We start from the raw sequence: 15,046 nt of genomic DNA, 5'->3' as shown, positions 1-15,046 counted from the left end.
GAATACTATAAATGATATATATAAATATATAAATAGAATATATATATAAAAATATAATAATATAATATATAATATAATATAAGTAATCTGTACCAGATACGACCCACAGTGCATGTGCTAATCGAGGAATTACTTTACAGGCGAGTAATTAATGCAGATAATTAATGTAATTAAGTGTAGATCTCATAGAGATTTTGTCGTTGCTATCATTCACACAACAGACATACATTCCCGAAGAACAGCGCGGAAAAACCGGCTGGAAATAACCATGGGTAAATGACTGAGATTTGGTTCAGCGCGAGATGCTATCGTGAGTGTAGAGGGCGCCGCCGGTAAATGTAGAGGGCACCGCCGATGAATGTAGAGGGCGCCGCCGGCAAATGTAGAGGGCGCCGCCAGTGAATGTAGAGGGCGCCGCCCGTAAATGTAGAGGGTGTCGCCGGCGAACGTAGAGGGCGCCGCCGCACGCATCTCACCGGGTCTCAGCTGCAGCTCTTCCAGTCGCTCGCCGACGGGCGTCTTGTTCTCGAGCGTCGGCGGCGGCGACGGCAGCGTCACGGACGAGACGACTTCTGTCATCTCCTCTTCACTGCGCCTCAACGCTCCCTCCAGCAAGACAACCGCCTGCAGCGAAATACTCAGCTACAGATAACAATGCTCCCTCCAGCAAGACAACCGCCTGCAGTGAAATAATCGGCTACAGATAACAAACGATATATATCTACATGGTGTTGTTGGTGCCGAGTTTCTCTATTTGTGCTTTTCTTACGACGTGATCGTTTATCTCAGGCGGCCCGGTGCAGGTGAATGGTCAGCCGCCCACAGCAGAGGTGCCGAACAGTGCCAATGAAGAGCAAGATGGTGAAGAAGAGGATGAGGAGGAGGAGGAGGAGGAGGATGATGAGAGCAGGGAGGACAGCTTTTTCGACAGTAGCCCCCCGCTCGTTGACAACACTCCGCTGAGCAGTGAGTGACGTCAGCGAAAATACGCTCGTTGAAACGAATTCCGCGTCGCGAAAATGATTCGCACCCGGAAAGACGCTGCCGATGTTTTATCGTGGGTGTATTCATTTTTCGTGTGTTTTCATAATCCTGCTATTAGACCTTTCGTATGTGTGTAGTTAGGAAGGGTATTTGTCTGACCATACTATATATTGTACCGTATTGTATTGTAATGTATTAATTGTATTGTATTGTAATTGTAACCGTATTGCATTAAATATGTATTGTATAAGTATTTGTCTTACCATACTACGAGCACTGAATACTGCACTGAATACCGTATATATATATATCATAATTTACTGTTGATATTTCAGAAACTCTTGCCTATCAGAGCATGCTGGGAGGACGTGATAGCCGTTCACGATCAAAGACGAGTGAGAATGAGAACAGTGGGGTCGATGGCGACGCCGACGACGATGACGATGGAGATGACATTGAGAATATGTTGATGCCTACAATGCTGAGCCCAGAGTACGTTGCGCATCAGATCGTATAGTCACGATCCTAGTTATCGCTACAGGCGTCTCCAACACATCTAAAACGAGATAGATATAGAATACATAACATCATGATATACCGTATTTACTCGTGTATAAGTCGCATTCGTGTATAAGTCGCACCCCCTGATTTTTTTATTGAATTTGTGTACAAAAAAGGGTGACTTGTACGCGAGTAAATACAGTAATTTAATTACAATATATATATACATATATAATCATATAATAGCATAATCAGGAATTATAATATCGAATTGGAGTATTCAATAATCGGGCATTTTTTTCTGTTCGTCGCTACCGGCAGCTATTGATCATTAGATTCCGTTGGTGAAAATTGTTCTTATTAAGTGACTCGCGGTTCCCCCGTGACAGGTCGGTGAGTGTGTCCAGGACGCCGGTACCTGCAGCTGCTGAGGCTTCTCTGGGCGTAGGTGCTGACCGTGATGGTTACCATGGAAACGTTTCCCCTGCCAAAGCAGAATATTCGCGATCCGCTCGTGAAATGCCGAGGTAACCGATCGTCCTTATCAGAAACAGATGAGACAGCAGTATCACTAATAGGTTATCAATTTTTATCTCTACTTTTTTTGCCTTTATCTGCTGACAGTTAGCACGTGAAACTGTGTGGTACATACATTTATATGTTGTAAATAACCGAGGGTTTGGCTACACAGCAATATGCCGTGTTAACCTATGCAGGAATTGTGAATTCACGTACCATAAGAATCTGTATCTATGTAACTAACTGTTAAGCATTCGCTTAATAATGACCAGTAACCAACCATTCTCATTAACAGTGGTTAGTATTCACGAAGTATACCTTGTCTACCAGTAATATATACTGAAGAATACCGGGGCAGTAATGGTTTCACGTTGTCGTATAAGTGTGCATGTAACATCTAAGCTCTTCTATTATTGCGTATTTTGCAGTGAAGCTACTAGAGTTACAGCTGCAGCTGGTAAACCGAAGAAGCATAGTTTCCTTCACCTGGATTCTGACTCTGATGTAGAATTTCCAGAAAAGCAAATTACAAGAGAGGAAGAGGGCGATTTCGACTTTTTTGATCAATAGTCGTCTTTTCTTTTTTTTTCTTTTTTCAATCGTTATGTGGTGTTATTTGTTCAATTTTCAGATATACCATTCATAAATGCCACTTTGATGCTTATCGGCATGTTTGGAGATAATGAGCACATGTTTCTCATTACATATAAGAATCACACGAGGTGGAAATAAACAACCTTACATTTATTAATATATTCTAAAAAATGCTGACAGGTTAAGTATTGACAGAATCTGTATATATAATATGTAAATTATGACGTATTTATTTGCCACCTAGAGCACATTGTAACACCATTATTTTTGTTATCTTGAACTTTTACATGACTAATAGTATTACTGCTTAATTTATTGTGATGTTACCTGGAAAATGAATTTATTTTTCACATTTTTAGTAGTAATAAAGGCATTGGAAAATATAATTATGCTTGTGCTGTTAAATGTTATGAATACAAATAAATGCTTATTTGTAGAGATTTCCTTTTGTTCGTGAGTTTTAAATTTTTGTAGTAAGTTCTATTCATTTAATAGTTAAAATCTGAATCTGAATCGTATTGGCAAATATTTATCAACGGAAAAGAGTATTTTCGGGAGTGACGATGACGATAGTTAAAAGGCGTGATGATCTGTCCAATGAGAATTCTTTTATCGGAGTAGTTTGCACACGGCACATACAATTTACCGCCATCTTATGTACAGCAGAATATTGCGTGCGAACATGTAGGGGAGTGTGAAATAGCTTTTGTTAATGAGCAGTATCTCGTGATTTACTGTGCTAGTTTGTGCGAATATGGTTATGATACTTGTTCTTATTGCGTGATATAGGTGCGTATTTTTATCGTTTGCATGTACTATAACCTCAACTAACGTTTATAATTATATTGTCATTATTGACATTGTGTTTTAACCGAGAACCTAGAAATTAGAATTGTAGTTGTACATTCAAAATTCACCACGGAGGATGCAACCACAGCCACAGGCACTTGGGACAGAGTCAGTAAACTGAAAATAATATGAACGCACATTCACAAATACTAGGTCTACCGTACCTCTCAATTACAGTTCCACTGTTGTGTCACTGTATAATGTATCGGGCCTACCCATCAACTTTCCTTCATAAAAACTAACGCCGAACGCTCCCGCACTCGACGCTGCGAGTGTGCTGTGTCGGCTGTCGCCATTATAATGTCATTAATGATAATGTCAATGATAATAATATATAAATATTATATATAATATAAACTTTATATACCTATTATTATCATTATAACGGCGACACAGCACACTTGCAGCGGTGAGTGCGGTAGCGTTCGGTGTTACTGTTAGTGTTACAGTGTTAGTTTTTATGAATGAAAGTTGATATACAGTGATACAACAGTGGAACTGTAATTGGGAGGTACGCCGTACGGTGCAAATCCACTTTAGGCACCTTAGGTATCACGAAGTGATGCACAGATTTCTATGTATCATCAACTGATGCACAGACTTTCCGTATATCAAGGAATGATGCAAAAACCCTAACCCTAATCCTAACCCAAACACACTTCGTGATACCTAAGCCTAAGGTTATACTTTATCACTTAGGGTTAGGATTTTTGCATCATTCCTTGATATATGGAAAGTCTGTGCATCAGTTGATGATACACAGAAATCTGTGCATCACTTCGTGATACTTAAGGTGCCTAAAGTGGATTTGCGCCCGCCGTACGCTGTAGTAACACTACTACTAGTATTTGTGAATGTGCGTTCATATTATTTTCAGTTTTTACTGACTTTGTCCCAAGTGCCTGTGGATGCAACCCTGGCCTAGGTATCGTTGTCCATCGATTTCCGATTATTATAGTTACATCGATTTCCGATTATTATAGATAATTGGAACTCGCTGGATGGTGCATAGTATTTCGTTATCAACAGTAATTGCAACTTTTAGCGCAAGGTTGCTTACCAAAAGCAACTGTCAATATGCCTATCGAGCAAAAAGTTGTCCTTGCAGAAAACCGTATTCTATTCATAATTATTAAAAATTAAAAGAATCCATTCATTACTGACCCCCCCTCCCCCTGCACCCCACCTATTTATAACTTGGGTTGTGGCATGTATTGGCAGTAGACTAGGCGTCTAGTCAGTAGATTATGTATTTATATATATCGGTGTCACTGTATGACAGTCTGGTGCCGGTGCCAGTGGTGGATATGAAAAACAAACGTCATTCAGTAGCATTCGTATGAATCATTCAATGCTACACGACTACATTTGTGCTTTCGACAGTGACTGTACACAACCATTATGTCGGAATATGGATTTTTTCAGATCTAACAGAGTAACAGTCCACTAGTAAGCTCTCGCACTATCCAACACTCGATATCATTTAGCCTGGAGCGATGAGCCGATGGGAGCACTAAATACCAACTAGTAGCATATAATATGGTTTCGTAAAAATAATCTGATGGTGTCATATCACACAGGCGTAGGCCCAATCCTAGTTTAGCACATTTGCGAAAATGAAAGCCGGATTGTACAGAGACATGCCACTCAACTTGAAAGAGCTGGCTGGCTGTCAGAAATCTATATAGGCTAATAACTAGCTAGCGACTCGGTAGATGGTGATGCTAGTGTCGTGTCAATTGCATGAAATCTCTAGTCAAACACCTTCCGAGCATGCAATTCCAGTGTTGAGTCATCTCAGTTGCTCACGGATTGCAAGGTAACTTGCCGTGAAAGGCAGCGAAAGGCAGTTGCATACATGTCCGGGGTTCTGCCCGCGGTGGGCGGCGGTGGGCGGGTGTGCCCGGCACTCGCGGTTGTCCCCCGGCACTAATTTTTTATATTAAAAAAGGAAAAAAAAATGGTGTGATACATGGGCTTTTTATTGCTCAGAATGCAGGAAATTGAGTTTCACTTTCAGACTATCCAAAATCAAAACTTTTTCGGGGGGTATGCCCCGGACCCTCCTAGATTGGCTTCGCGCCTACGGCGCTTGCATCTTGCGACCTGGATGCGCCCGGCACTAAAAAATTCTTGGCAGAACCCTGATGTTGTGTTGCACAACCCAATTGCACAAGTTTTGCATAAGTCTGGACAGACTTTATGGCCCAAGCCTAGTTTAGCACAAATGCGAAAACACGTTTGTGGGTACCTGTAGTGTGCATCTTTAGGTAATGCTTATTGATTTTCAGCATTCAAGATTAGTTATAGCATTTGTGACATGGAATTGTTAGCATTTCTAATATAATTATTCTACCAAAGTCGATTTTGTATGTTTAAAGTAAAACGCCTCGTAGATAGATACATGTTACATGCGTGTCAAATGTCAGTTTGCCTGAACGGGTAAATACGTGCATTGCTATTTGGCCCAAGTGCTAACACTACAAGTACAAGGACCAGTTACCAAATAAGTGTGTGGTGCTAAACTTGTGTTGACGTGCAAGTGAAGCATTAGATAAGTACCAACTATCGTGTTATTGGGCCCTGGGGGCCTCTTGTCTATATCGGTAATATGATTGATTGAGCGCGGGTTTGTTTACACAGTCATGTACCCGTGTATGCGTGCACATAAAATCTCATAAACTTCACACCGAATGAAGTGCGCAAGTTTGTGCACGCACTCACACGCGCACGCACGCACACGTACAGACGCCGGCGCACGCATCCGCAAACGTGCACACTCACGTGCCCCAACTGCATGTAGTCGTGTGCGATGCACGCATGTTCGAACGCAACCCCCTTCCAAACTCGCACCTCGACTGACAAACCAGTGTATTTGCGCTACGTGCACGTGCCAATTACCGTCTTTTTGCCGGACGACACACGAGCGTTTGCGATCACATGTGTATCTTCCGTTTTTCAGCGTAACCGTAGCTTGTCGCACATTCGGAGCGTGTCGGAGGGTATACACCCGATGCCACGAGCTCGCGACGAGAGGTTTTTCGCCTCTTCGTTCCCCGCCTCGTCGTTCCTCGCCCGAGAACAGGATCACTGAGGCTGCGACGATCGCCGGATACCACGATCCTCATCCTCCGTACTTGGCAGGGGGACCGCCACGGTCGGGTACCACACGACGACCCGCGCCGGTGGTACCTGCGGCGGTGCTGCCGCAGCCTGTGACCGCGCCCGCGCGACAGCGACCGTGCGAGCGATTCGCGGGCGGGGACGTGAGCGACGGCGGGAGAGGCGTCGCGTTGTCGCGGAGGAGGAGGAGGAGTTGTTGCCATAGCTACGACGATGCCTCGCACGACGCTTCACACGGTGCATGAGGCTCTCAACCCCGCGGAACAGCTGCAGCAGCAGTTGCCGCAGCAGCCGCCGCAGCCGCCGCAGCAGCAGCAGCAACAGCCACAGAAGAACACGCATGTGCACGTAAGTCTTCGAACCGCTGCTGTGGGCTCTCCTTCTCATTGTCGGTGAGCCAGGAGGAGCTAATGAGAGTTTCAGGTGTAATAAAGATAGTGATGTCACGATCATCGATTATACTCGATCATCGGTTGAACATTGGCTCGAACCAAGCGCTTGGTTATCAAAATCCATAATCGACTTCATCGGGGGGGAAAAAAAATCGAAAAAAAAATATTCGAAAAAGTGATGACAATCAGAAATCTCATCGCTACTATACAAGTTATCCTTCATTAACATACATATATTATACACACAGTAGTAAACTGTGCAAAACAAACAGTAAACAGGGCTAAACAAGCACATACATGCACACACGTACATGCACACAACGTTACGCACACGCAGGCATTCAAAACCCCGAGTAACCGATTGTAACCGATCATCGGTTACTTGAGTCCAACCGATGATCGATTACGAAATTACAACCGATTGACAACAGTAAATAAAGACGAGTACCTACATGTAATGAAGACGATGAAGTGGGATTTGGTGGTGGTGGTAGTGATGGGGGCAGGTGGGTAGCAGATCTATACAAATAGAAGTTCAAACTTTTATGTAGCGGTGTCGTTTTGTGCACGGAGAGGAAGTTGTTGTGAAACCTGAAGTAGAAATAGGCATAATTTTGGAAGGAGGGCTTGTTAGGGCCCACTATATTTGCTGCACGTACGTTCGTGTGTTCATTACAAGTTTGCTAAAGGCGAAAATTACCGTTTATTTTGGCACTGGGCACTGGCTACTCTGTCACCCAAAATATAGGCCAATACGCAAAGTTGCCGTAATCACAGTCGTCTATTTTTTCCTTCACCTACATTTCCCTTTCGTGGAAAAGCTGGTGTGGATGTGTGTGTCTGCGCGTGTGCTTGTTTGTATGTGGAAATTGTGGATGTGTGCGCACGTGTGTACATTACCAAGAAACCCTGACCTGAAACAACCAGAGCTATCTACTGTGTTATGATATATGTGGGACATACACAGCTCTTGTGCTGGTGTCTAATGATGTTCATTTATAAATTATAGGTTTCTGCAAGTGCTATATATTCTGCGTGCGGCATTTGTCGTGCACATGCAGCTAAACGGTTGTAAATGGTTGTGGGGCTATCCTAGCGACAGATACTGGTTGTTAGTGATGTCACGATCATCGATTATACTCGATCATCGGTTGAACAGTGGCTCGAACCAAGCGCTTAGTGATGTCACGATCATCGATTATACTCGATCATCGGTTGAACAGTGGCTCGAACCAAGCGCTTGGTTATCAAAATCCATTTATAATCGATTTCGATATTCATCAATTTTTTTTTTTTTTTGAAAAGTGATGAGAATTAGAGATATCATCGCTACTATACAAGTTATTCTTTATTAACATGCATGTATTATACACACAGTAGTAAACAGTGCAAAACGCAGTAAACAGGGCTAAACAAGCACATACATGCACACACGTACAGTACATGCACACGACGTTACGCACACGCAGGCATTCAACACCCCGAGTAACCGATTATAACCGATCATCGGTTACTTGGGTCCAACCGATGATCGATTACGAAATTACAACCGATTGACAACACTACTAGTTGTACTTGGCAGTATTAGACTGTTATAACGTACACGAACCATACTGAGAATATTCGCCTGACATAATATAGTGTAGAATGTATAATTTACAATATAATGGATAATTACATATATATATATATAAATTTCATTGCCCATTAAATAACAAAATTAGATCCGGGATGATATAGCACGGGAACCTATTTATTATGTAAATAATATCAATTGCTGCTCTATTTTGAAAACATTAATCGTTAGTTATTCTACAGCTAAGTAGGCCAGTTTAGCCGTGCCGAGGATCCATGAACTTTGATTCAGCAACATTGGTAGAGGTCAAACAGATCACATTATCACATAGCAACAGTACTAACACCATGTAAAACCTACCCCAGACCCAACCACAACACCAAAACACACATACATCCACATTCATCCAAGTTGTATACTGACTGACTCAGCTACAGATATGAGTAATATATGGTGTTTTGGCATTGTATACAAAGCCAATGCTGTGTACTTCTGCTAACTAGTGTGTGTATAGTGGAAAAGCCTTGACACCAGCTGATGTCGTCGAGAGTGCTGAAAGCAGTGCGTGTATTTTTCGGACTCGGACGGTGTTTTGATTAGATAAAACGTTGACAATATATTGGGTTAAATTTCATTCCAATGGCTGTAATACTGGCACCATTGTCTGGTGTTGCCTAGATATATATCGCATTACGGTATCTAAAAATTTGACGTTCGTTGTGTTCATAGAACTTTAATTAGGTGCATATTGTAAGATTGTAAGGTTTCTAAAGGATAAATTCCAGCCAGGGTTTAAACATTTTGGTTGATGAACTTGATGGTCCATCGAGGAGATTTCAGTTGTTTGTGAGGGATTTTTTGGGCAGCCCCAGTGGAAAATTGCTCTAATCTAGATGCTGGTATCTTTCTACTTCTAGGCAAAACATTGCAAATATAGGTGCAGTTTTGTTTTCTGTTCTGTGCAGAGAAAAAGTGGAAAGTTTAACAGCACTGACTCTGACCTGTGTGCCCCATGTTAGCCACGAAATTCCAGTGCACAGACTTTCCTTCAGTCTAATTACCCATTTATCATTATTATATGATCAGGAGTGAATAATAATAGATTATTATTATCTCTATATATGTATATAGATTATAATCTATTATTATTCACCTCTGATATTATAATGTCGGACGTTTAGAACGGCTTTTCTTTACTAGTGCCATTGAAGTGTGTTGCAGAGAAAAATAACCAATATTTACTCTCAGCTTCACTTACTAATGTGCTCAAGCGTTGAACTTGTCAATGGTGATTTAGTCGAGTGCGTGTCTCAGGGTTTTTGACTCGCCACTGGGTGATTAGCCACTGGGTGATTATCCACTAATATGCGGGCCCTCTCCATACTGTTTGCTTGCCTACTCCTTCATGCTGAGGGGTTTATGAGGAACTGCGTATGAGTGAGTGAGTAGGCCATACATGTGCTCACGTAGTCCCTGTGGATCGGGTGGGCAGGAAGCTTGTACGTGGTTGAATTAATATTAGTGGCTGGTGAGTCATGTTCAGTGTTGAAAGTTCTAGATTTGTAGTGGTTGTGGTTTTGAGGTGGATATATATATATTTTCGTCAGGTATGTATATATATCATTATATGTAGATACAGCGTGAGACAACTGGAGTTTCAGTTAGGGGGTGGGACGATATAGCTGACTCAGAATAATATGATACGTATCGCGATACAGTATTCACGATGCGCCAGCGTACCTATGTATCACGATACAGCTTTCACGATATGATACGTATCGTGATACAACCTTCACGATACGATACCTATCATGAGATACAGCTTTCACGATACGATATATATCATGATGTAAAGCATTCATGATGGTACAGCTTTCGTGATCACGTTACGTATCGCGACATTTCAAGAGAAACAGCCTAACAAACTATACACTCAACCAGGACTCTACCAATCATGTGAACGCTTACAAATCAGTATTGTGGAGTGCTTAGTAAACAACTGCTATTGAACTGTGAATGGTGTATCTTTTGTTTTCTGGTTAAACTGCTATCAATATGAATTTTATTTAGTAGAGTATCGATACGTGTATCATGAATAGTCAAACGTATCGATGTTGTGTTTATCGTCAAGGTTTGTATCGCGATGCATTGATATGCTGATGCATGCTGCTTGTACGAGTCATCCCACCCCCAATAAATAATATAATTCTGCAAAATCTTTGCTACGAAGCAACTGATATTTGGTAGGTGGTTCATCAGTACGTATGTAGGTTTAAATTATACGTTCACCCGCAGTGAAAAAAATACACGAGGGCTCGGGGCGATTTAGTTTCCGAAATGTCAAAAAGAGCCCCGGAAATGCCAAAAAGAGCCCCCGTAAATTTGCATAGAGTTCATTGCAAACCAAATTTTAGAGTGCTAGTTTCATGCACGCGAGCTTGAAAAGTAGCCCCCGAAAAATACATTTTAATTTTTCCCTGTTCACCCGTCGTTGATGAAACCCACTGTGAGCGGCAGTGTTGTAGACGGCCGTAGTCGGTGCCATGCCATCGCTAGAGGTCAAACAGTTCACATAACAACAGTACCTACGAACACCACACATGACCCCCCCCCCCCTCGCCCACCTCACCACCACCCCACATACATCGCGCATGTCACATTCGTCTGTATCACTGATCGAGCTACAGAGTCATTGACTGTACCACACATAACGTACGGGCTTCGTATTCACACCTGGTCTCTACTCCGCAGGGGGACGACGGCCGCCGGCGCCGAGTGGCGGCACTGCGTCGAGGGGCAGCCAGTCCCGTGCGCAGATGCCCCCCAACGTCGCACACGTACCTCGTCATCATCTCTCCTCCCTCCTCCTAAGCACGATAGGCAAGGCCAACTTCTGCATGAAACAGGCTGTAGTAAAGCGCAAACGCTTCTGCCCGAAGTCAATCTCCGACCGCGGCCCCATGCACAAAGGACGCGTCTCTACAAGCGATTCGACAAGACTTTGTAGAGGTTCACGCACATACGCGGGCGTGCGGGCACACAAATTAGTGAGGTAGACCGCCGTAACGCTGGTCGTCTCAGGCGAGTCAGCACCAAGAACACACCTAGCGCTCGAGCTAATCATAATATCTGGCGCCCGGGGGCAGTCAGTGTCGTCGTGGTTCCGGCTCCCAGTCGTTAGGGGGCGCTGTGGGACTACTGACAACTCGACAGGTGTACGACCATAGAAATCACATTCCCAGAGGAGATGATAATAAGATATTATTCTATTATCTACTATTCTATTCTTATCTCATCATATAATTCTTAATTCTGTACTTCTCATATAGTCTGTATTGGGGGCGTTGATCTTGCCTCATATTCTTATCTTTTATTTCTTATTAATGTCTGATTATGGGATCTATATATCACGGGGGTTTTACGTTTTAGTTTGTCTAGCTTAGTTAGTTACCTCCGCCAGGGCATGGCGGGGTTATGTTTTCACGCGGCGAGTTTTTGAGTGTTGGTTGGGTGTTTGTGTGTTACCATGCACGTTTCAGTTCACTTCCGCTAGGTGCGCTGGCTGTAGACTTACAAAACACGCAACCACAGCGCTAAGGGCAAGCTCACAGTCCTCTCCACCTGCACGCTCGCATTAATCCGATCCAATAATTATTTAATAATTAATTAATTTTCCACTTAATTAATTAAGTAATTAATAAAAAATTTCACATTGAGAGAATTCAGCTGCCTTGGCGGAGGTCTGTGCTCTCCGAGTGCTCTAGTTTAGTTTAGTTTTAGTTTAGCGCGGCTGGGGTTGAAGACCTGTGCGGACGTCGATTGATCAATAAGCTGCCGCGGCCTTCACCGCCGTTAATACAGCAAACCGATCCGGCAATATGCTGTTGCTGCTGCTGCTGCTGCTGCTGCTGATGATGATGATGATGCTGTTGTATGCTGATGCAGCTGATGCTGATGCTGTTGCTGCTGCTGCTGCTGCTGATGATGATGATGATGATGATGCTGCTGCTGTATGCTGTTGCTGCTGCTGCTGCTGATGATGATGATGATGCTGCTGTTGTATGCTGAATCAGCTGATGCTGATGCTGTCGCTGCTGCTGCTGCTGTTGCTGCTGCTGCTGATGATGATAATGATGATGCTGCTGTATGCTGCTGTTGTATGCTGATGCTGCTGCTGCTGATGCTGCTGCTGCTGCTGCTGCAGATGATGATGCTGCTGACGATGATGCTGCTGCTGTATGCTGCTGCTGCTGATGATGTTGCTGCTGCTACTGATGCTGCTGATGCTGTCATAGCCACGAATTCCTCGGTGCTGAAATTATGGCAGTGCGTGCATGCATTTTGCCGGAGCATATTTTACGTTAGTCGTTCGAGCGATGCGGTAGCCTGCGATGATTGGTAGTGGGTTTTCTGAGATCCCTGAAGCCAGTAGATCCCTGAAACTGGCAGATCTCTGAAGCCAGTAGATCTCTGAAGCCAGTAGATCCATGAAAGCAGTAGATCCATGAAGCCATTAGATCCCTGAAACCAGTAGATCCATGAAGCCATTAGATCCCTGAAGCCAGTAGATCCCTGAAGCCAGTAGATCCATGAAGCCAGTAGATCCCTGAAACCAGTAGATCCATGAAGCCAGTAGCTCTCTGGCATCGATGCTCTCGTACAGTGCACTGCTGCTAGTGTGTGGCTGCCTCTACGCTGACCCGTGTGACGATCGATCGGCGATCATCGTAATGTATACATGTTTGACTGCTTGTTGTTGGCGGAGAGTGAGAAGCGTTCTCGTTTTCGCGTGCGATATTGACGTAAAAAAGTAAATGGTACATGTATGGATAATTCAATAGGGAAAGTTGAGCGTCGTCATTTGCCCGGGAATGTGATGGCCTCGTGATGTGCATTTCTCTAATTGGTGCTTGTTCCACAGTCGTCCGTGTTGCACGATAGTGGTGATTGCGCTGGAACATAATACTCGTAATGGAGAAACCAGTAGAAAAAACCAGTATTTGGTATTCGTAACGTTTGCTGGTTAACATGGTGTGCTTTAGATTTTTACAACAATGTACCCCCTTCGCTCCCGATACTGGAGTGAAGGGACCACACCGGTAGAGCTAGCGCTGGGGAGTGAAGGGGGTATGTACACCGGTACGCCCTTTCACTCCCGTTACAGGAACAGGGTACACCGGTAGAGCTAGGTGTAACGGGAGTGAAGGGGCTACACCGGTAGAGCTAGGTGTAACGGGAGCGAAGGGGCTACACCGGTAGAGCTGGCTTGTAGCGGGAGCGAAGTGGCTACACCGGTATAAAAGCTGGCGCTGGGGAGTGAAGGGGGTACACCGGTAGATCGCTGACCAGTGTGCTTTTGGTCGGTGATTGTTCAAAGCTGGCTGTGTCACCGCCTATGCCGAAACGTGTTGTTGACTTTGCCTTTGTTAGACAGAACTCGTGAACGGAGGAATGACTCCGAAACAGGACGCAGGAATAATCCATTCAGCAGCTCTGCGTGCGTGATACAGATGCGGTGCATTCCCTCACGCACCGCTGAATCACTAGGGCCAGGCTTTCCCCATATATTATCATATTATCCACACTGATTCATGCGGGCTGCGAGAAATTGAGCTCTGCGTGTGTGTGTGCGTGCGTGTGTGCGTGCGTGCGTGCGTGCGTGCGTGCGTGCGTGCGTGTGTGTGTGCGTGCGGGGGGCATGCTACGAGGAAGCGATCAGGAGCGTATTAAGAAGGAGAGCGTACAACGGGGAAATGCTGAAACCATGTTGCACTTGCAGTGTTACACTGTTAGTCGAATTAATAAACTTTCCCCGTTTTATTTTGACGATTGCAGTATTATTGATCAGCTGTCCTACCTTGTTAATATAAAACAAACCGCATGTTCCTACGATGCCCTTACGATGAGATAATGAGTGGTGAAAATCGACTCGAGATACCTGCTGACTGCGACTGTCTCTCGCTTTGAGATAACTTCGGGAAACCTCGCGTGTTTCCGTCAATGATTGACAAATGGAATGAATGACGTCTGTTATTGATTGCCATAGTGATGACGCCCACCTATGGTGTACGGTTTATCAATTTAGTCCAACCATATGTCGGTTTACAAGCACGCACCATATTTCCGCCAACCATACACAACGTGTCCGCCAGTAACCTGGGGGACATTAGACCCTATGAGCCTGTCTAACGTAGTCTAACGCAGTTCTAACGCTGTCTAACGTAGTCTAACGCAGTTCTAACGCTGTCTAACGCAGTCTAACGCAGTCTAACCCAGTTCTAACGCAGTTCTAACGCAGGTCTAACCAGTTCTAATGCAGTTCTAACGCTGTCTAAAGCCCTAGGACACCATTGCGCGATTTTCTACGCTGACGCTTGCGATCGATAAGATACAGTGCCGGTCCGCGCGTGTGTCCGGTTCTCACAGCACCGGTATTATCGCTCGCCGATTCCCAATACGCCGGCGCACCGCCTCGTAGTCAACATGTTTGAATTATCTGCCGGATTTA

General features: G+C 44.1%; 1 protein-coding gene across 1 annotated transcript in view; it reads left to right on the top strand.

Annotated features, from left to right (window-relative positions):
* Positions 1 to 3,017, top strand: part of LOC106809236 — a 13,705-nt gene extending 10,688 nt beyond the window's left edge. Inside the window, exons 9-12 of the mRNA XM_014812240.1 lie at positions 790 to 966; positions 1,320 to 1,476; positions 1,875 to 2,012; positions 2,433 to 3,017. Of these exons, the coding sequence (XP_014667726.1) occupies positions 790 to 966; positions 1,320 to 1,476; positions 1,875 to 2,012; positions 2,433 to 2,574 (614 nt within the window). The 3' untranslated portion in view covers positions 2,575 to 3,017. The remainder of the gene's footprint in view (positions 1 to 789; positions 967 to 1,319; positions 1,477 to 1,874; positions 2,013 to 2,432) is intronic.
* The last annotated feature ends 12,029 nt before the right edge of the window (positions 3,018 to 15,046 follow it).

Source organism: Priapulus caudatus, unplaced genomic scaffold, assembly GCF_000485595.1.
Source record: "Priapulus caudatus unplaced genomic scaffold, Priapulus_caudatus-5.0.1 Scaffold339, whole genome shotgun sequence".
Classification (NCBI taxonomy): domain Eukaryota; kingdom Metazoa; phylum Priapulida; class Priapulimorpha; order Priapulimorphida; family Priapulidae; genus Priapulus; species Priapulus caudatus.
The sequence above is the reverse complement of the archived record's forward strand: the minus strand, read 5'-3'. Positions and strand labels throughout refer to the sequence as shown.